We start from the raw sequence: 21776 nt of genomic DNA, 5'->3' as shown, positions 1-21776 counted from the left end.
AGCAAATGAGAATAGGAAAAACTTCAACCAGAAAAGAAAAGCTTGTGCCATCTCAGCCAAATAAAAGTTCTCTGATAGTGCAGAAGTGAACGTATGAAAACAAACTAAGATCTGTTTAGTGGGAACTAAACAGAAAAAAAAATGGATATATAGAACAAGCCGGCAGGCAATGAGTAAGCACATAATGCCCGTACAAATACTCATATTTTCCAAAATGACGTAAACTTAACCTAACATTAAGCATAAAATGTCGTAGAATCTTTACGCAAAGCACGACAAAATTCCAAAAATTCAAATAACATAAGGCTTTCGAGGAATTGCACCGCATACACCGAGGTGTACGGCAACAGTTAACTGAACGCGTGTGAGGGTCAAATCGTCGAGAACCTTCAGCGATGTGGTGCTTATCTAGCATTCTAGCACCTTTTTCTTCTACAAAGTTAACGGACTTGGGGAAAGTGTAGTTAAGGGGGAGGGGGGCAATACTCATCTGCGTTCTTATTTCTGGAAGTAAGTAACTAGATCATTCGGGACCTAAGACCTAAGTATTAGTCTTAGAGGATCTGTGACATGTAAGATAAAGTAGCTAGGAGAAAAAAGGAGGATAGAGCTTCCAGAAATAAGGACGCAGTTGACCGGCTAACTCAAACTTCGAATATTATCTATGTACAAAGACCAATAGGTGACAAGACGTGTGCAGCTTCTGGTGATACGCAGAGGTTGTTGTAGTGTTGTAGCATTCGTTACAATGTTACCGTATATTTTTGTATGACTCCGCACTAACAAAATACTTCACAGTTCGATACCTTGTTTATAGATAGACTATTTCGACATTGAACATCCGCAAAATATTTAATACACCTTCCGATTGATTACAAAACGAAGTTAAGCGATGAAATCGAAATACACTAAGAAAACAACGTTGACAACAAGAACAATGAAATAATATCGAGTCGTTGCAACGTTGCAGTTGTCCTCAGCACAACAACAATGCTCGGCAGTGTACATGCCCTCTGCTTCCTCACGTTGATCGCATTTTGATTCCTGTAAAACATTAAACGCAGCAATCTCCAAGTCCTCTCTCCTTGAAATCTCGGCATTGGGAAGTGTATAGTCGAGTCAAAACGACGTGAATCGCGAGTGTAGTTGCGGTGCATTTGCGGACGCGCTCGAAAGGGCGCGGTGGAGGCAGCAGTTGGGACCGAGGTGGGAGCGCCTCGAGGGAAGGTGCGTCATGTCGTTTTGACCCTACTATATTTATGTTTTCCTGCTACGCGAACGAGGTTTCGGTGAAACTTTATTATTGGCCTGACGTTTCGACGGACTCGTCTTTATCAAAGGCTTGAAAATGGTTCGAGGTCTTTGTTGCTATGCATAGCCCACCAAACGTCTTCTCTCTCCTCGCCAAGCCTCGATTATTGTCTGGATAACCTTAAGGAACTACATATGGGACAACCTTATAGCTCACAGCGTTACGAAGGGCATGAAGACATTGGTACTTGATAAGCACTCATTTTTGCTATTCATGGCTAGATTCCTGACGGAGATCCAGAAAGTTTCCAATGCCTTCCTCGCAAATATTTCTTTCTCGTACGTTAACATCGTACATTTTATTTCAAACTCATTTCCATCATGCTTCTCATTTTTGTGGGAACCTAATGGTGTTTTCGCACTTCCACGCCTTTTACCAGCTAAATGTTTATTGATACGCAGGTTCAGCATCATTCCAGTTTGTTCAATATAAATAGCATTGCACGTAAGACAATCTATTGGGTAGATAACTCCGATTTTCCTGCAATCTCAAGTCTTACCAAATGGACAAACCACGCAACATTCTGACACGCATTGCCTATCGTAGAATCTATTGCGAACTAATTGTCGCTTGATGCTGTCGTTTGGGATACTCACCAACACAACATCATCTTGCAGCTGTGCTCGCAAAAGAGTCCGGTGTGTAGCAGCAGTTAAGGAGTTAGGGACGAAGGGGATGCAAAAAGGAATTCTACCTCCACGTGGGATCTTCACTGTCTTGTTTGTAGTTCGAGATTGGGTGTAAGATTTCGATCTCGTGTAACCGTTTGAAGTAGCTATGCTTATGGCTAATTCTAATGATTTCTCCTTCTGTATCCCTTGTGCACATTGCTGTTGCTGTTTTGACCATATTTCGGATAATTACGTTTTTTTATGCGAATAGGATGAGCTAACGTTGCGTTTATCAGTATGTTTTTCGAGCCCCCTTGCGATACCATTTCACACTTGCAATACTATTGTGAAGTCTTATTTGAGCGTTTAAATAAGGCAGCCAACCGTCTTTTGGTTGTCCTCGAGGGAATTTACATACTGCGATCGTTCATTCAAAATTCTAAAGCATTCGTCCATTTCGGATTGCGTTAATGTTACAATAAAGGAATCATCGATATGACGGCAGCACATCTGTGGAAGACGTTCTATCACTGATTGTTCTATTCTGCTCATAAAGCAAACGGCAAGAAATGGATCAATATTATATTTATTAGACCAAAAGTTTCTATACTACGGCCGTGCCTATCTAGCATTTCAGATAACGTTTGTAACGCCTGTTTGCTTTGAACATTCGTGTACAAAGACGTAATGTCAAATGACTCCATGAACAATTTTATTTGAGTCTGCCATTTTTGAGTCATTCAAGGAATTGTGAACTGCTTGATGGATGAGAAGACACTTTTGGTAGTAGTTGACTCACAATTCTATTTAGAAACCAAAAGATACGATCTGTTCGCCCTACTACACAACATATTATTGATCTTATTTTATAAGTTTCCGCTGACATTGATCGTAGATCGTTCCTTGAAAATTTATGCGTTTTAATCTTACTGTGAAAAGGGAGCAGTTCGGTGTTTCTATTTTCAACCTGCTAAGGAATCTTTCGTCAATACCAGGAGCCTTACCGACGCTCATCCAATCATGGTTCAAACATTTATATTGTGCAGTAAACCCTCTTTCTGTAACTTGGCGATAAATGCTATTATCCAATGAATGCCTTTCCGTTATTTCTCGATCTAATGTTTGCGACATAACTACAAACTCTCCTCCCTTGTCGCTCACAGAGATGTGCGATGTCAAAGTAGATATTAATTCTCGAACTTCTCGAAACCCTTTCCATTGATGCTTTCTTAAGTTTCTATGCCGCTGATTTCGGTGTTGGTTGAAAGCGGCTAACACTCCCGCTGATACAATTCTAAACTGTACATCGGCTTCGCGAACTGGTTGAGATTCTTTATGGATGTATGCATGGCATCAAAGACCTCGAACCATTTTCAGGCCTTTGATAAAGACGACTTTGTCGAAACGTCGGGCCAATAATAAAGTTTCACCTAAACCTCGTTGGCAAAAAGGAAAACATAAATACATTACACGTAGCATCAGATAACTTCCTATCGTGCAACAGGTTCGTCTACTATAATTGAGATGGAAATTCAAGATGTTATCATCGACTCCGATGATGGATAAAGGGCGCGGTATAAAGTACCGTTCGCTGTTATGGTTATTTTAGTGGCATAACCACTTGTACCGTCCAAGAGTGCAGCAGACAACGCTTTGCTTACTCATTACTTCTTTCACATCAATTGCGCCGTTCTCTACCTACTGTACAATAAATATATTCCACTGAGCCACCGTTTCGGTCTTTTCAATTAGGGTGATAGAAAACCTCTAGTCAAGCACTTTCCAGTCTGGTGCATCGCCTAAAACTAGCCAATACTCCTGTGTCAAAGAGTAAAATGTTTGAGGCCAGGAGAAGAGACTAGCTCATTAATAAAGGGAACACAGGTTCAATCAAGGACCTAAAATCAATTCATCCCACTTTTGGGAAACCTCGCTCCTGTACGCAGTACCTGGAGCTAAATCTGACTAATCACAGCAGAGTACATTTTGAAAAGAACTTGCCAAAAATGCCTTTCTAAGACATTTTTATCTCTTTAATTGAACAAACCGAGACGGTGATTCAGTGGAATATATGTGCTGATGTGCTGTAATATGGAATATTTATGCTAATTTGATGGAATATATGTATATATGCATGTGCATGTATGAATATATGCTGATGGCTTTTTGATGACGATGACGGTTGGCGTTGAGCTAGTGGTTACTTCTTGTATGGCTGCATTCTCCTAGAAGAGCAAAGCAGGAAATTGTGGCCGAGGCCACAATATCCACACTTGACTCCACATGCGTCCTCATGTACCGTTTTCAGGCAGAGGAAGCACAGATTCAACATTGTCGCCTGTGCTGTTTTGGAGACTGGCTCCGGGAACCGTGGACATCTCCCAGCGTAGTGATTGTCGCGATTCCCTTCCACGGTGCAAAATAGGCGGCTGGCCTTAGGAGCAGTCCTTTTCAAAAGCGTTGGCAGGTTTTTTCAAGGCTGCCGAGGCGGGGGAGCAGACGGTGTAGTAATGTGGCGATGTTGCACCTGTCCAGATCGTGCAGGGCGGATAGCATAGCATCAGCGGATGACGACATGATTTTGTGTTTCTTTGATGCTTTCCACTACTCTTTATACGTGTTCAGGTGGTTTGTATCTTGAACCCGCATTCAACGAATAGCTTAGATGTAACTTCCATTGCTCTTGATGATGCGCCAAAGTACTGTTTGAGTGCATAATGAAAGAGTTGCAATTGACTGTAGGCACCCGAGAAGGCACATCGTTGTAATTGGAGTACTTTGTCCAATACGATGATCATGGTACCTGCTAACCGTTGAATCCGGTTGCTGACTAATGCTGCTCATTGGGTGGTTCGCTGCATTTCCAAGCAGCGCCATGCCGTCACGAGCAATCTTTTGAGAATGTAGGGTATGCATTTCGCTACGTAAATTACAGCAATAGGCCCTGCTATGTAGGTTAGGGCAGAAAGCACTAGTGTAGAGATAGCGGCGACCACAGCTGGTTTCCAGTGGTTTGTGAAAGTTTTGAGTAGGGGGCTCACGTCCAGCATACTTATGTCCGCGAACCGTACGTGACCCAAGCTAACTGTGTGAGACTGGTGGTCAAAGATTGAGGAATTTTACAAATGTATGTGGTATCACAGGTTACCTGTTAGCACGGATTTCTTGTGCTTGCTACCACATTGGGCTGCACATTCTTCGCTCACGACAGAGTTCTGGTGATTCAGCCGTACCTGGCTCTTTCTGTTTGCTCCACAACGGAGTGTGAACTGCTGGGTTTCACATAAGGCTGTGACCAACATTTGCTTTGGAGATTCGCAAGTTAACGTGATAGCATCTGGTAACATTCGTAGCTTTATCAATACAGTCCTGATTCTCTTATAATTCAGCTGAATTTTGGAGAATGTTCGACTCAAGCCTTATGACCACTTCTTCTTCGTTTGAGGTATCTATGGCACCCTCCGACATTACCTTTAGTGTTCCAAGAGGTGTTTCTAGAAGTGGTTTAGCATAGCTGTTGTTTCGAAGTGCACTAATTGAGCCTTCTGGATACAGGCAATTGTTTACTGAGTTGCTGCACTCGCACCTGACCCTGCTTATGCAGTGATCAAATTGAGTTTGAGCTTCCGTGTATGAGGCACATTCTGCTGAAATACTTTTTACTTCCAACTTAAGTTCGTGACTAAAGTGAGGAGATCTGGTCACTTCGTACACCCGTTTGGTTATAGGTATTTGTGTAACTCTATAAAAGGTGCAATCAGGTTGTGGCAAGAAACACCCGCAAAGCAGTCTCCCGCAATTGCTGAAGCATCCAGAGTACCCTGGGTATTTTGCTGCCGATTTTAACTCTGGGATTGTCTCATTAACACTGATCGTCTAGCACATTTGTGTTGTACAAGAGCCAGCCTGATAGATGTGCGTTCTTGTCATTCTTGTAAAGCTCTCAGTGACTTTGCCACATTTGAATTCCACTGGCTTTTTTTCTAGCAAATTTGGCTATGCCCATTGCCTTATTTCCGTGAAAAATTTCAATGCATAGCTCTGACTGTAGTTTGTTGAAGTATAACTTTCTGTTGTATCCGTAATGGCGCCGAGTTTTCCATTGCAGACTAAATCTGCGTTGTGTCGTATGTAACCATGCTAGCATCACTATGCGCTTGTACTTAATGTCAAATTACGGCGCAAATTAGAAGTGCTGATGAGTCAGGAAGAGGAGCTAGTTCGAAAGTGTTCGCAGGAATGGCCGAACAACTTGGCTAACTACAATTTTGCCCACTAACCATGGAACGCTTGGCTTTTCTGACTAACACGACTTTTCTAACTTTCTGAGTAACACAAACAAGGATGATCGATATAATATATAATTGTCAAAGTAAACCATCACTGTCACTGTAACAATCGCCAACAGGGTGGATTCCTTAAGAGACTCTTTGTGAGGAGATAATGGTAGTCAAAAAACCAAGTCTCTCGCATGTTGTTGATTGCTCTTGAGTGCTATTATGTTGCAAACTACGCAAATGTGCCTCAACCTTGGTTGGAGAAATTGGAAGAGGAAAACTCAGATTCTTGTTATGATCTGATAAAATCTTGCATTCATTATTGAAGCAAAGTTCGAAAGGGTGGTCTAATGGTATTATTCTGACCACTCCTTCGTTGCATACGATATTTCATGTTAGTGCTTTTGTAGCTGGGTTTGGAGATATTAGGCAAAGGAATGATAACATCATCACAACATTTGAGCTTATGGAAAAGGAGCTCTGTGTGTTATTCAATCCTTCTTCGAACTCCTTTATGATGTCACCAAAAAAGCCGAACTTCAGGCTTTTTTGATGTTCGCTTCGCTCGCCTTGACCGATCGATGAAAAATTACAGTACCGACATTTTTTGGAAAATTAGAATTGCTTTTTTCTATCAATGCTTTCTTCAATTTTTTTTACCCGAAATTTAAGCATAGATGAAAGATTTTATTGTTTTTCCCCAAACGCGTCAGTTCTATATTTGGAGAGCAATCCAACTTTTACATCCGTGTTTCTCTCGAACCTGCACGATTGGAAACATTATTCGAAGTATGACTTTAATCCGTTCTCAAGTATTACCAAAGAACGTTGTGCTAGCATGAAATGACGTGAATATCACTACCGTAGTGATAAAAGTGGTGTTCTACGTCAGATCGCGTAAACTGTTGGCTACTATGTATTGTATTAAGGCCGTTCGCACGTGTGTTCCCTCTTTTTGAAGAAAGGATGTTAGCAGCATCATGGATACATGCTGGAAAATAGACATGTGAAGGAACCATAGAAATCCGTTCTGCTGCGTTGCGGCTTCCGCGCAAAAATCCGACACAATGGAATCCGTCTCTCCACACTCCATAACTTTCTGGCAGCGGCGCACTATTCCGGCCCTATGGGACCCGTCCACCTCATTTTACAGCTATTTGGCTCCGGGGCACGAATTTGACGCCGTAGGACCCGTCTCACCACATTTTACCGCGTTGTGGCTCCAGCGCACCAAACCGACGCCATGGTTTCCGTCTCCCTCTCTTTTTGGAATTTCTTGACTGAGACACACAAATACACAGACGCACACACGTGACAGAATACGCCCGTTATTATACAGTATGATAGTTTGCAAATGTGGAAGTTTACATTCACATAAAAGTTTATTTACCCTCACTAACATATGGCAGAAACTAACTTCCCCTATCAAAGCCAACATACATATTTTTATAGCTTTGGACAGTTGTGAAAGGGTAGAGTGTTCGCCTATCAGGTGGACGGCGATGGTCCGGCACCTCACCAGTGCTGAGTTTTGCATCATTGTGGAGTATTTTCGTGACACACAGACAAACACACATACACATACACAAACGGACTAAGCGCGTTATTATATAGCATGATATGCTCGCGTTTTTGATGAGCGGATCAAGATCTGTCTTTTGTTGCTTGTTGAGGGAGGTTCCTCGCAGATTATATTATCGGTGTTCCGAGCTTTTGCGGAATTTCGTATTTCTAGAGGAAAAATTTTATTGAGCGGACGTTGCATGATCCGATGATTTGGCATAAGGATTCTTGCTGACCTTATTAGGCAATCAGCAGAGGTCATGAATTGCACTATGCCGTACGGCCAATTTCCTCCGGGATCCAGATCTTACTCGATTAGATAAGCGGTCCGATGTTGGAAATTACTTCAATTCTTGTCTGCAAAGTGCACATCTCAGGGAAGCTTAACTTCCTTTGTTCTATTGACTTGTTTAGAGCCTTTTTTTACTGATCCTACTAGTCTTTCCCATAGGCCTCCCATCCATGGTGACGCTGGAGGATTAAAGATCGAGTTTATCCGTTCGTTTGCGCAGTAGGTCATAGGAGAGCTACCTGTATTATCATCTTTTTTTTTGAATAATGCTTCTATGATGCGCTCACCATTCTCAACGTTCGAACCACAATCACTGCGCATGATTTTTGACACCTCTCTACGTGATACAAAGCGTATAAAACTTTCCAGGAATGCCCCCGTTGATAAGTTTTCAACAGCTTCGAGGTGCACTGCTTTAGTCGCTGGGCACGTGTATAAACGCACATACATTTTTTCTTGGCTTTTTGAAGTGAATGGCCCCAATAAGTCACACCTAGTGTTTTGAAACGGTTTTGAGACCACGACTCGATCTCTTGGAGGTGGTGGCATTATCGGAGCGCCAAGGGGGAGTCCTTGGTACTTTTTGCATGTTGTGCATTTGTCCAAGTACTTTTTGAAAGCACAGGCAAGGCGCGGAATCCAGAATCTTTGGCGTACAACAGTTAAGGTATGATCTTTTCCACAGTGTCCGTCTTCGTTGTGAACCTTAAGCAGGATTAATCGAACCAGTTCGATTGGGGATGAAGATAGGCAATTTTGTATCCAAGGGAAGATACGCATTTTGTAAGCGTGATTCCTGACGAATTATTCCTTTCTGGTCTTGGATTACTTTCCTGTCACGAAATTGTTTCGTAAGATCTTCGAGTGTATAATGACTTAGTTCGGTGCTTATCAGGATTTTTTCAGCGAGTTCCATATCTGATTATGTAATTCGCTACCACAATCAAAATGCTGAACCTTTCTGAGGTTTATACTAATAGATCTAATTTTTTCGTAGATAACGACCACTGCTTGAGAACTTTTCCAACTGTTGCCATAGTTCGCAATGCCTTGTTGAGTGTGGAGAATTGTGTCAAATTCATAAAATCATTACGAGTCTTTTTTTTAATTTTAGCAATAACGTCTAGCTCCTTGTTTTTGAGAGCTAGTGTGTGTTCGACGAACTCTTCAGCATCTCCGTGAAATTTCGGTAGGGGTGCCTGAGAAGGTTTTATCGATCGATAGCGGAATTGGTTTTGTTTGATTTTGTACAGAGTTGATTGATTTTAGCAACCCTGATTGTAAAGCACTCGGTTCATTCTCATTATGGTTGCTGTTTTGTTCGCCATCGTCATTTTGTGTGATTTGGGTTTCTGCCTTATCTAAATTTTGGTTTTCGCCCCTTGGATTACGAGTGGTGCAGCCGAGTTTTATGCTCATTCTGCAAGTGCCTTCGTCTGACGGAGCAGTTAGCATGTGTAAAAGTATGTTTAAAATAGTTAAATATGAGGTCATTGGCATCTGCAATACTCTACTTGCAATTGAGATTCATCTTCAATTTGCTCTATTTCGAGGATCACTTGCTTACTTAGATGGCCCGTCTTCACTGGACGTGTGGGCTCTAGCATCTCTTCCACTCGTTTCGTTCCTACGTCATTGTCACCAAGATGTTCTCAAGTTTCGTGAGTAACGTTGACGAGGTCCTTGAGCCGTATCCAGCTGAGCTCTCAGCTGGGCCATCCGTGTAGCGAATACGTCACCTCATCTCGCTGGCGGTCTCCTTCAAGGGCGTTTAGCATCTCTTGGGATCCACTCTAGCGTTCTTTTAGTACATCTATCGTCGATTCTTCTCATGATGTGACCGGTCCATCTATGTTTTGCTTTCGATACATATTCCGCTGGGTCGCGAAGACGGGACATTCCTCTCAAGTCGGAGCTGCGAAGATCGGCTAGGTGTTGTGTGCGCTGGTTAAACTTCCGAAGGCATTTCTCAAGGGCTTTTGGGTAGTAAGTAACTTCCTAGATGTGGCAGCGATGTATGACACGTTTCCGCTGCGTAACAGAGCGCTGGAAGAATTGTCGAGTCGAACAGATGGGCACGAAGATCTTTGTCCGTCAGTTGGTCCGTAGCTTCCCTGACGGTTGCGAATGCTGCCCACGCTGCTCTCATTCTTCTATTCAGTTCTTCCTTCAAGTCCTTTTCCATGTTCATAGAACGTCCGAGGTATACGTATGACGAAGTTTCCACGATTTGGGAGCCTTCAAGTTGTACTCCTCCGTCCTCGCAGTGGGCGTTCTTCATGAACTGCGTCTTCTTTCCGTTTATTTACAGTCCTATTCTCTTCCCTGCTTCGTTCATTCCGTTGAGCATCGTTTCTGCTTCATTGGAACTGCTCGAAAAGAGAACGATGTCGCCCGCGAAACGAAGCTTCGAGAGAAATCTTCCATCAACACGTATGCTACTTTCTGGTGGAAAAGCTGTAGGTGGAAAAGCTGTATCCTAGTCGTGCATCTATCGTAGCAATTGGCTAATGTCCTCACATATGACGCGTCCACACCTTGACCGACCAGCGCTGACAGAAATGCATTCGTTTCTACGCTGTCAAAGACTTTCTCATAGTCGAAAGTTAGAACAAGGGGCAGGCGGTATTCCCGGCAAACCTCTATGACCCTCGACACGGTCTGGATGTGGTCCAAGCAGCTGAACACCTGACGGAATCCAGCTTGTTCTTGAGGATGGGCTTCATCCAGCGTCCCAGCTATGCGCGTGAGGATGATCTTGGTGAATACTTTGTATAACACGCTCAGCAAGCATATCGGACGGTAGTTCCGAAGGTCCTCTCGGTCACCTTCCTTATGGATAAAAACGGTTTGCGAGGTCTTCCACTGGTCTGGGATCCTTCCTTTCTGAAGATAGGATGTCATGTGCGCTGCTAAGATTACATGAAGATGGCCACCAGCCCGAAGAAAGTCTGTTGATATAAAATCAGGTCCGGGAGCTGTGCCAGGTTTCATGCTCTTGACAGCGACTCGTACTTCCGAAGGGAGAATCCAAGAATCATCAACTCCTGTGTTAAGCCCGATCATCCCCACTGGTGAAGCTCCACCACGGATTTTCGAGGATTAAATCTGTCTTATCTGATTTACTTTTACAATTTTTGTACCCGTCCCTTATTTCATTGTACAGTTTCTGCAGATTTCCTCTACCTTCTCTAATCTGCCTGATACCGCTCTTTAAGAAGGTAATTGCTGATCTACATTTTTCGTAGCACTCTTCGTCTACAGTACGATAATCAGCCTTTGTTATGTACTCCTTATATCTAGAGACTAAATATTTGAGCGTTGATGCGCTAAACACAATTTGTGTCTTAGAGAGGCATTTTTTGGTAAGTTCTTTCCAAAATATACTCTGCTGTGATTAGTCAGATTTAGCTCCAGGTACTGCGTACAGGAGCGAGGTTTCCCAAAAGTGGGATGAATTGATTTTAGGTCCTTGATTGAACCTGTGTTCCCTTTATTAATGAGCTAGTCTCTTCTCCTGGCCTCAAACATTTTACTCTTTGACGCAGGAGTATTGGCTAGTTTTAGGCGATGCACCAGACTGGAAAGTGCTTGACTAGAGGTTTTCTATCACCCTAATTGAAAAGACCGAAACGGTGGCTCAGTGGAATATATTTATTGTACAGTAGGTAGAGAACGGTGCAATTGATGTGAGAGAAGTAATGAGTGGGCAAAGCGTTGTCTGCCGCACTCTTGGACGGTACAAGTGGTTATGCCACTAAAATAACCATAACAACGAACGGTACTTTACACCACGCCCTTTGCCTATCATCGGGGTCGATGATAGATGTATTGTCGGGTCAAAACGACATGAATCACGAGTGTAGTTGCGGTGCATTTGCGTACGCGCTCGAAACGTTCAAGTGCGTGAGCAACTGCGTTTGAAGCGGTGTGGTAAAGGCAGCAGTTGGAACCGCGGTGGCACCGTTGCAAACTGCAGCGAGCAAGGGTTTCACAACGCTCCTAGCAGGTACGCTCCACCGAAGCGCCTCGAAAGAAGCCGCGTGCTCAATTGTGTACGCGTTTCATGTCGTTTTTATCATACTCGTCGTAAAAAGTACGATTATCTGTAGGCTGATCAAAATGACATGAAGCATGATGTGCATGAGCGGCTGCGCTCGAAGCGACCCTGTGGAAATGGCGGTGCGGTTGGAATCGACCTGGGGCCATCGTGAACTGCAGTGGAGAATGGTGCTACCAAGAGTTTTCCCTCGGTGATAAACGCTACTCTGCATCGCACCGCTTTGAGCGCAGTTTCTTACGCTGCAACTGCACCATGCTTCATGCCGTTTTAACCCCTTATTTGTATATGCATGAAAAAGGACTTACCATACACTCATACTCCGCAGAGCAGCCTTTCGCGCTAACCATTGTTTGGCCATTATTATTCAACGTTATGCTTGAACAAAACTGGTTTTCAGTTTCTGGGCATTCCTCTTCAGTATTTTCTCCTAAGCATTTTAACAGAGTAGCTTAAAAGAATCTTAAGTTGTTTTAGTGAGAGAGAATCAGAAATTTCACTACATTGAGTTGAGTCGATTTTATTAACTCATGCACTAATATGGAACAGGGTTTCTTCGGCAGCAAGCATAAGTCACGTTCTTTCATTCATAACCGTGCAAATTCCCTCAGTTGTCCACGCTAGCACCATTGAGAGGACAGAAGGACGCGTTTGGTCCCTGGCAACCTGCATCTCAACCGCCAGTGTCTGCCACTAACCCAGGAGAAGAAGCGATAGTTTTCAGACAACAAAGCAGAACGAAGTGCTTGATCTCGCCAAATTTAGGAAAAACCATGAACAAGGTGTAGGGAGTGTTGGTGTTGGTACCGAGAAAAGTGAAGGTCGGGAAATAACTGCGGCTATCCCACATTTCACTGACACCACCTGAACCGATGAGCATCCGAACACTAGTGTCAATGACGTTGTCATCAGACTTACCTATGGCTCTCTCCTTTTGATTCAGATAATTTTCGTCCAACAACTGTAGAAAAGGACAATTCTAAAGAAGATGGAAGAAAAGATAAAGATGGAAGACAAAAGAAGGAGCAGAACGCCGATGAAACCCTCCTCACTGTTCACATTCCAACAGCGTCCACCAATGATAATGTCATCCATCTATATCAAAACAAAGAATGCGTGCCGTTAGACGTAAAACAGCGCCGTTTCGACGTGTTTTCTCTGTCATCAGTAATTCTCTTCAAAATGTCGGTCATGCTATGGAATGCAGGCCATTCGTAGTCTCTGGTGGGGATCTAAAATTGTGCTGTCGACTACCGCATGATTCTCCAACAGCAATTATTTCGAAAACCACCTACTTCGACGAACTGTTTCAGTTTATCGCTGACTTATTCAATACTTCCTCGCAAGACATCATGCACCATTAACATCTTTAAGCCTGATATGGATAAGCTCTTTGGTGGTATCTTTGAGCACTCAGGCATGTTGTCTGTGCTCGTAAAAGGTCAAGCTGTGGAAGTTGAGCTTTCAGAAATTGAAGGACTGTTCGGACTCACTGCTATTGATAACGGACGATGTCGTTTATTCATCAGACGTGTCAAGAATGACAGTACTGAGTCTCGTGCTCGACCAGCACTCGACATTGGTCAGCTGGTCGAAAAAAATGACGATGTTCTTGTAACTGGTATGCGGCACTGTGAGGTCGTACCTAACTTTCGAGATATCCCAATAGGCAACACTTTCAAAATGCTTGTAGTTTCACCAAAACAATCGGGATTCTAATTAATTGCTCGCCGCAATTCCCTGGCTGGGCGGAAACTACTAAACAACAGTCAGTTAAAACAAACGGAAGAGTTGTTGTTGAAGAGGGTGCTCTCGACGGAACGATGATCGCTCGCCTAAATGGGGTGCGGGAAAAGAGGTACCCGTGAAAACCGCTCCTGACGTGCCTTCAGCGCAGCGCGCCTCCGCGCAATTATGGTTGCTGCTACTTCACCAGCTAGACATACAGACGTCCACGACCGCCTCAGACCACCTAAACTCCGCCTCTCCCTTCCTATTGCTCTCTAATCGAAGCCGCACGAGACGTTCGCGCTGCGACGAAGCGGTGGACACTGCGAATTTGTAAGGGAGAGGAGTGAAAACGAATTGATGCAGCACGTTCTGATGTACGAATAATGTAAACTGAGTGCATATTGTCGGGAATTAAGGAGAGAAAGTAGATCATCCTATCCAGTTAAAAGCTATATCATCACAGACGTGACCTACATTGATCTCATTTCAGCAACTCCACACAAATGAAGATTTCCTCAAGAAGATGCTGCGGGGAAAAGAATAACAGGTGAATATTTTCACACATCTCACAATTTCACATATTTGAAGCTCTAACTGTTCTATATAAACATCAACTTACGGCATGGCCGAATGTCTCGTTATGTTACTTTAAAAAACTATTTAAATGAATGTTTTGTCAAAATTTCATGTAGAGATAATGTTTATATAGAGCGTATGTCAAATATTTTATTGAAAGAAGCGCTTTATCGTTTCATTCCTATCTATTCTCTACATAAAATAAATATGACAGGTTAGGTGTATAAGTGGCGAACAGAGACCTTTATATCTTCGAGATATACCTTTAGGTACAATGTATGTCTGCAAGGCATTCGCGCCTCGCTAGACGTTGGATAGAATAAAAAAGGAACGTCGGCTAGAATAAGCAAAAACAAATCCTTAGGAAGCGAAGAAAGTTAAGAAATATGGCATCACACCGATCAGTGGGACGTTTTTTGAAACATCGCTCGCATTCCCAGAGATGGATGATTGGTTTCCATCTAACAAGTTAAAATAATAGACGTTTTCACTCACATTTCTAAATGGCATATCACTTATACAAACCCCTTTCATTTATGTTAAACATTTCATTTACTCTTACCAGGCACTTTCCCTAACGATCATGACGCTGTCAAGAGACGCGCTGTGTAATTAACGACGCCCATTAACCTCTTGGATATGCGGAGGCACATCATACGGGTACCTCTTGACCGTTCTCCGCCTAAACGAGGTATAGGATTTAGATCTGAAGGAGATCAAATGGCTCAAGCTCTCCGGAACTTGGAATTGAGTTGTGAGACACTTCCTCAAATGAATAAAGCTGTAGTATGCAAGTCAATTTTTGTCAACTTTTTGGCTTCTCGGATGAGGATGTGTTCGATAGGTGGGGAATCGTTGGTGATTGGACGCAGTTTGTAAGGCCGCCCGCACGGCAGTGAACTCTGCGGGCGTCCTAAGCCAATCAAGCCTTTCATCTCCGGTCTCCGATCTCACAATTTGGTACAAGGTTCGTTTGGGTGGATAAAGATAAATTACAGGTAGATAATGACTGATGACTGATGAATGATAATGACTTGACACGCCGGCTAGTCCCACCAATTCTTTGTCGAAACCATCAGCCCACAAGTCTGAGATGGTACGGGTTTCAGGCGGGTAATGCCTATATGGGGTCGTAGATTGTGGAAAAGATGGTGGTTCCGTTCATCTCTTCGTGTATCAATGTAAACGGACGACCCCGCAACTGTCTCTTACGACGTCCTCTATTGCAACGCGCCTTCCTTGCGCAGTCCCGCCTGCAATTCCTCGAAAACCAATTCGTACTAATCGAGGGGGAGGTGGGGCGCAATGGTTTCGCATTGCAACAGAGGCCGTCGTAAGGAACAGCGTTCCGGTCGTCTGTTCACACTGATACAGGGACAGAACGGAATCACCTTTTTTCCCATAATTTACGACCCCATATAGGCATTACCCGTACCACCCCAAATTAGTGGGATGAAGGCTCAGTTGCGTAAACGGCAACGCGGCGAAGCTAGCGGTTTTGATCGAAATGAACCTTTACTAGCTCCACTCATCTCCGCAGTCCGAATAGCAACTGCAGAGTGCTTCAGCTCTTTTCGACCCGACTGTCTCTTCTTCGCATGGAAAACTAAAAGCAATGTCAGTTCAAGAGGTAAAGGATTAGGAATTTGCTTCCTTTAATTGAGGTTGTTAAGATATAAAAGGATAAAGTTTCTGGCGTTAATCAATCCGCTTGAGATGCGCCTCCACTTAAATTCAAAATCGTTTGAGTTTTACGAACGTGTAACTGGCCTAGACAATGACTTGCGGTGGCTAACCCCGGAGGGATGAAAGGCTTGGTGAGCCGTAGGGTGGATTCGAACCTCCGATCGATCGTGCAGGAAGTGGAACCTCTAGCCGCTACACTACACCGTCCATTGAGGTTATAATCTTTTGTTCGTGGCTAACGTTTCGACAACACCGCCTTCTTCAGGGTCTGAAAGGATGAAATTGAACGTGATTCATCCGCTCAAACGGGGTATCCCGGAGGGATGAAAGATGAAAGATGATGAAAGATATCCACTCGACAAAGAGAGTCCTAAGTTTACTGTCTGGTCTCATAGTTACAAGTAGGAAATAATATCGTACCTTAGGATACTAAAACAGAAACAAACAAAACAAAACTAGAAACATCACTAAGCCGAGATTCATTGAAAGTCGTACAAGGAAATGAGGAATTATCCACGAAATTATCTAGAACTGTGCTCTTCTTTGAAGTTCTACTCACGACTTTTGCCTACATCAAAAAGCTTACTTTCTATAAATATGCTACTCTTTGTTGAGCACGCAGAAGACCATGCATGACATAGCCGGAGACATACCATAAGAAGATGGAACAATCCCATCTAACCAAACACTAACATAATACGAAAACTAAAATCCCAGGGTCTTTTCATTCACAGTACACAGAATATAAAGCTGCACGACCCATAACTGAAGTAACTTGGACGACCAAGGTGGAAATTCCCTGCTCCATTGCGGAACATTTACTCTGCATTGGCGCGAATACTGAATATTTGAATTGTTCGGCCCCAACGTAGCCGTGAACATGTGATTTGATTTCTATCTCATTACTGTCTAGGTACCGCAGCTGCTAAGTTATCAAAATGCAGCCGATTTGTTTAGTTTATTGCACTGCTGGAAATCAGGCTGTAGATCCGGGCAGTGGGTGTGTTGTGAGATGTTTTCTTCGAATTCTTTCTCTTGCCTTGCAATGAAATTTTCTTTTTCTTCCGTATGAGGAGCTCATATGTCATCTCTCTGTGTCGTCATTTTACATTTGGTTTCGACCTTGCGTGGACTTTGTTTGGATTCTAATTTTTCTCCTTTGAAGCAATGTCTGATACAAAGGCAGAGGAGCTTCGCCTTCCTATGGCAGTGTTGAGTCGAGCAATCAAGTCTTGTTTACCCACTGGTGCAGCTCTTTCTAAGGTTCGACCGTTCACTTTCTAACTGCTTCATTATTTGAGTTGGTTTTTGTCGAGAGCGTTCGGCTTCTTAAAATGAAAGGATAGAACTTTATACTGTATGCGCAAGAAAACTCGCAGAAACGACTGCCTTGTTACCTTCTGGAGATGACGTAGAGTTCTTTTTTAGTGTTAACGATCATCACGAAGAATAACGATACAGATGATTACAGCATATAATATTAGAACTATGAGTCAGGACATGATCATGTTCTTTTTTCTGTTTAGGACAATTCGTATTTCGTGCTCTTTTGCAGGATGCTCGAACACAAATCATGCGAGCTTGCGTTGTTTTCATCCTGTATCTTTTGTCTCAAGCAGAAGAACATGCTACTTCCAAGAAGAGGAAGACTGTAAATGTGGAGGATGTGATGGTCGGTTTAAGGAATGCTGGTTTTGAAACGATTCACGAAACAGTGAGTGAGGATATCCTGTATGTTCTTTATTAATTGTTAACTGTACTATTTAGTTACATGAAGCTTTTGAGTCTTACAAAGCATCAAAAGCAAACAAGCCGAAGACATTGCGCAAGCACGGTGCCAATGTTCTGGAATCGAATTAGTCCGAGAGGCCTCCCGAGCCTTCCGAACAAGGTACGTACAATCGCCCATGTTCGACTGTCATTGAATCTTTACGTAGCTTTTCTTATTGATTTGCTTGAGCTGTGGCCAAGATTGCTATTGATGTTTATTAACAGCTAACGCTTCGGCGTTTTCGCTTTCGCCAGAGCTTGGAAATATTAAAGCCATTAGTGATTTATTCTTTCAAGTGCCTTATCACCTACCGAAAGCATCCGAACGGTGGGTAAACTCACACAGCAATACATTGGCTAGTGTTTACCTCATTAGCTAGACTTGGTAACGCAACAGACCACCACGTAACACAATTACGAGTCGCAAGGGGTTTTTATTGGGACCCGCCCCGTAGATAAAACCCCACAGATTTTGATGTGGGGCTAGTTCGTTTGTGATTGCAATGCACTCATCCTTCCTGTTCATTTTTGGACTTTTGGGAGTGATCCAAAATGTCTCTAGTGTTCTGCGTGCTATGATCTCGGACTCGAACGATACGGGGAACGGTCAAGAGGTACCCGTATGATGTGCCGCCGCGTATCCAGAAGGCTAGTGAGCGTCGTAAGTTGCACCGCACGTCTCCTGATACCGTCATGATCGCTACAGTAGCCTGATTGCTCCTCTTGTGCTACGTCTTCAAGACGCTCCGCCCACACCACCCTTCCCTCCCATTTCGCCGCGTCTACCGCTCTTTCGGCGATTTTTTTTTCGCCGCGCCTACAGCTCTTATGATGCGCTTTTAAAATCGAACGGAAAAGAAAGTACCTGGTATTAGATGTTGTTCGAAGGTCTACATAAAGTGTATTTGTAAGCTAATATAAAAGAAGGAAAGAATGAAATACGTTTGTATAAGTGATATGCCATTTAGAAATGCGAGTGAAAATGAAATTATTCTGTTTCGACTTGTTAAATTGAAAACACTCATCCATCTCTGGGAGTGCAAGAAATGTTTCGAAAAATGTCCCACTGATCGGTGTTATGCTATCTTCTTTTCTTTTTTTTCCGCTTTCTAAGGATTTGTTTTTGCTTATCTAGCTGGATAAAACTGGCATCCAACGACTAGCGAGGCGCGAATAATGCCTCTCGGACATACACTGTACCTAAAGGTATATCTCGAAGACACAAAGGTCTCTGTTCGCCACTAATACACCTAACCTGTCATATTGATTTTATGCAGAGAATAGATAGAAATGAAGCGATAAAACGCTGGTGAAAGAAATTTGAAGAGCCACACAAAGTTCTGTTATATAAAACTGTATAAAACGTACAAACAAGTATTGAAATATTTGACATGCGCTCCATATAAAGATTATATCTAAGTAAAATTTTGAAAAGGTAAAATGTAGAAAAGAGTTTAAAGGATGTATACAAAGTAATAAGTGCATAAAGTTGCTGTTATTATAGCTGCTGCAGTTGAAAGTTGAAAACGAATTCGTTGAATGGCATTGTGACAAACACATACTTATGCACTGCTAGTTTATATAGAAGACTTAGGGCATGAATTGTGTTAAATTATGAGGTGTGTGGAAATAAATGCATATTATTCTTTTTCCTGGAGCATCTTTTTGAGATAATTTTTGCTTATGTAAAGTTACATTGGATAGAAGGATCTACTTCTTCTCTTTTATTCCCAATAATGTGCGCTTAGTTTACTATATCCATACATCAGAATTCGCTGCGGCAATTCGTTTTTCTCTTCCCCTCCCTTCGCAAAATTCGCACTATCCACCGCTTCGTCGCGCGCGGCGTTGATCAGAGAGCAATTGGGAGGCTTGGTGTAGGTGATCTCAGGCGGTGGTGGAAGATATCTAGCTGGTGGAGCGGCAGTCGTAATTACGCGGAGGAGCGCGGTACTGAAGGGAGGACAGGAGCGGTCAGGCGGTTTTCACGGGTACCTCTTGTCCCGCACCCGAAACGATACTATGGTAACCTCTACCTCTATTTCGGAGTTTCGATGGTTTATCCTGCGGTGTGCCCCGAGCGGCGTGGAGAGTTTAGGTTTCGCGAGTCCATCTATATGCTCCTCGACCCGAACAACACCGGGGGTCCCGTTTTCCCTATATAATCGTCACTGCACAACCTGCACGTAGTACGATGCAGTACTCCTGATACCATACACTCGCTCTCTGACATACGGGCAAATCACACAGCTGGGAGTTGTGCAGAGTCGGTCATACGCACGATTACGCACCAGTTGACACTTGAGGTTTACTGGTAGTATTTCCACAACCTTCAAGTCGTTCTGAAGATTCGCTTTTCGCAGACAGCTCCGTACCGCTCTGCTCATATCATCAGATATGTAAGGTGAACAGAACGGGATATTTTGTGGTCCATCCTTTAGACTTGGATCTTCGAGAAGCTTGTCGAGCAACACAGTCTCAAACATCAACACCAATTTTGGCCACAGCTCAAGCAAATAAATAAAAAAAGTACGTACAATCATTAAGTGATCATGCAAAGCTTCCTATCAACCTCACCTTGATCTTTAATGAATTTTGAACTTTTTTGTTCAGGTTCCAGTGCTTACGATATTGAAGATATTGACATTGGTGCGAACTAGATGATTCCCTCGACTATGCTCAGTTCTTTCAGTGGGATTACCTTATTTTGTCGAATTTTATATTTTAAATGGATAGAATTCCAAGAAAGCTAATTTAGTTTGTTTTTCTTTGCGGTACCCATCCATTTTACTAGGAAGTATTTCACTCTTGCTACTGCATTTTCTTATGGCAACAGTTTTTTCCTCTCATTGGGGATATCTGTGTGCCGATTTTTCGTATTCCTCATTGTCTCCGTCAAAAGAGGTGATGGATTTAACATCTGCATCCCACAGACTTTGACAATTCGTCATATTTTCCTGACTTTGCATATACGTTTCAAAGGATTTTTATTTCTTGGTCCTTCTGGTAAGTAATTAAAGCAGTAAGAAGCGTGGCAGCTTATATTTTTTGTCTGTAACTTTTGCCTAAACCACTTAAAGAAGCAGATGAAAAATAAATCATGGGACTCTAAAGATCTAAATCTAAACTAAATCTTTTCCGCCAACTTTCTCATCATGAATTGAAGTCTGCATTTCTGTTACATTTCAGATGCTACGTGATATTTGATATAATAATAACCTAGTTTTTATGGTATGTATGAAATGAACAATTGGTTGGATTGGTTAATTTAAAATTTTCGCACACTAAAAACTTAGTTCAAAGGGATTTCTATCACAAGAATTGATACCCATTTGTTACAATTGTGGGAGTTTTGCTACTTGCAGCGATAGTGTGAGATCGACAAAACAGTAAAAGGCCCAGAAATAAAACCACCAATGAAGATTGAGTTTGGCAGAGAACTTCTGGATGTTATTATAGCGAAGAAGAGTACCGCGGTTTGTGAGTCAAAAGTAACAAAATCAGTACTCCCACTGTTGAGGGCAGGTGGACAATCGCAACGGGGAAAAATGGGTTACGTCATAGACACGCCCCCTTTAAGAGTGTCGTGGCTTTCCAAACAAATGTGAGTGTATAGAAAAGGGCGCGTTGGCGCATCCCAAGTGGATTGACACTGGCGTGTCAATCCACTTGGGATGCGCCAACGCGGTTTACTGGAATTCGTAATCGTTGAGGTAGGTTTTGGTACGCGTATTGGCCTATACAATGACTTGCGGGGCCGGCCGATGATCAAGTCAGTGTTTATATCCTCCCATACAAGTCTTACCAATTCATCGATCCCGGAGGGCGGCTTCGAAACCTCGATCGTGTGACTTTAACGGACCTCTAACCGGCTGCGCAACACCCGCCCCAATGTGGA

General features: G+C 43.0%; 7 protein-coding genes across 10 annotated transcripts; 3 read left to right on the top strand and 4 right to left on the bottom strand.

The window, feature by feature from the left end:
- Positions 1-885: 885 nt before the first annotated feature.
- RB195_002275 (uncharacterized protein) lies at positions 886-13210 on the bottom strand (the record flags this gene model as incomplete). Of its 2 annotated transcripts, XM_064199452.1 has the most annotated exons (4): positions 886-1044; positions 12424-12545; positions 13034-13094; positions 13175-13210. In XM_064199452.1, the coding sequence occupies 4 exons, from the start codon at positions 13208-13210 to the stop codon at positions 886-888; spliced, it is 378 nt and encodes a 125-aa protein (XP_064055333.1). The 2 variants fall into 2 exon arrangements, with proteins under 2 accessions (XP_064055333.1, XP_064055334.1); XM_064199453.1 differs by lacking the exons at positions 13034-13094; positions 13175-13210 and having other exon boundaries at positions 12424-12465.
- RB195_002277 (uncharacterized protein) lies at positions 10025-10336 on the bottom strand (the record flags this gene model as incomplete). Its single annotated transcript, XM_064199455.1, has 1 exon — positions 10025-10336. The coding sequence occupies one exon, from the start codon at positions 10334-10336 to the stop codon at positions 10025-10027; it is 312 nt and encodes a 103-aa protein (XP_064055336.1).
- On the bottom strand, positions 10390-11121 carry RB195_002276 (uncharacterized protein; the record flags this gene model as incomplete). Its single annotated transcript, XM_064199454.1, has 1 exon — positions 10390-11121. One exon carries the CDS (start codon positions 11119-11121, stop codon positions 10390-10392), a length of 732 nt encoding a protein of 243 aa, XP_064055335.1.
- Positions 13211-13372: 162 nt separating the features above from the next.
- Positions 13373-13834, top strand: RB195_002274 (uncharacterized protein; the record flags this gene model as incomplete). Of its 2 annotated transcripts, none has more annotated exons than XM_013446872.2 (1): positions 13373-13834. In XM_013446872.2, the coding sequence occupies one exon, from the start codon at positions 13373-13375 to the stop codon at positions 13832-13834; it is 462 nt and encodes a 153-aa protein (XP_013302326.2). The 2 variants fall into 2 exon arrangements, with proteins under 2 accessions (XP_013302326.2, XP_064055332.1); XM_064199451.1 differs by having other exon boundaries at positions 13535-13834.
- A 3441-nt stretch (positions 13835-17275) lies between these two features.
- On the top strand, positions 17276-20513 carry RB195_002272 (uncharacterized protein; the record flags this gene model as incomplete). Of its 2 annotated transcripts, XM_064199449.1 has the most annotated exons (5): positions 17276-17371; positions 17664-17822; positions 17876-17942; positions 17975-17999; positions 20492-20513. In XM_064199449.1, 5 exons carry the CDS (start codon positions 17276-17278, stop codon positions 20511-20513), a joined length of 369 nt encoding a protein of 122 aa, XP_064055330.1. The 2 variants fall into 2 exon arrangements, with proteins under 2 accessions (XP_064055330.1, XP_013302325.1); XM_013446871.1 differs by lacking the exons at positions 17975-17999; positions 20492-20513 and having other exon boundaries at positions 17876-17968.
- Positions 18382-20538, top strand: RB195_002271 (uncharacterized protein; the record flags this gene model as incomplete). The annotated part of the gene is made up of 3 exons (XM_064199448.1): positions 18382-18492; positions 20320-20407; positions 20492-20538. The coding sequence occupies 3 exons, from the start codon at positions 18382-18384 to the stop codon at positions 20536-20538; spliced, it is 246 nt and encodes an 81-aa protein (XP_064055329.1).
- On the bottom strand, positions 20047-20364 carry RB195_002273 (uncharacterized protein; the record flags this gene model as incomplete). Its single annotated transcript, XM_064199450.1, has 1 exon — positions 20047-20364. The coding sequence occupies one exon, from the start codon at positions 20362-20364 to the stop codon at positions 20047-20049; it is 318 nt and encodes a 105-aa protein (XP_064055331.1).
- Positions 20539-21776: the final 1238 nt, after the last annotated feature.

The sequence above is a fragment of the Necator americanus genome, chromosome IV, assembly GCF_031761385.1.
Source record: "Necator americanus strain Aroian chromosome IV, whole genome shotgun sequence".
NCBI lineage: Eukaryota > Metazoa > Nematoda > Chromadorea > Rhabditida > Ancylostomatidae > Necator > Necator americanus.
Note: the sequence above shows the minus strand (reverse complement) of the source record. Positions and strands in the feature narration are given on the sequence as shown.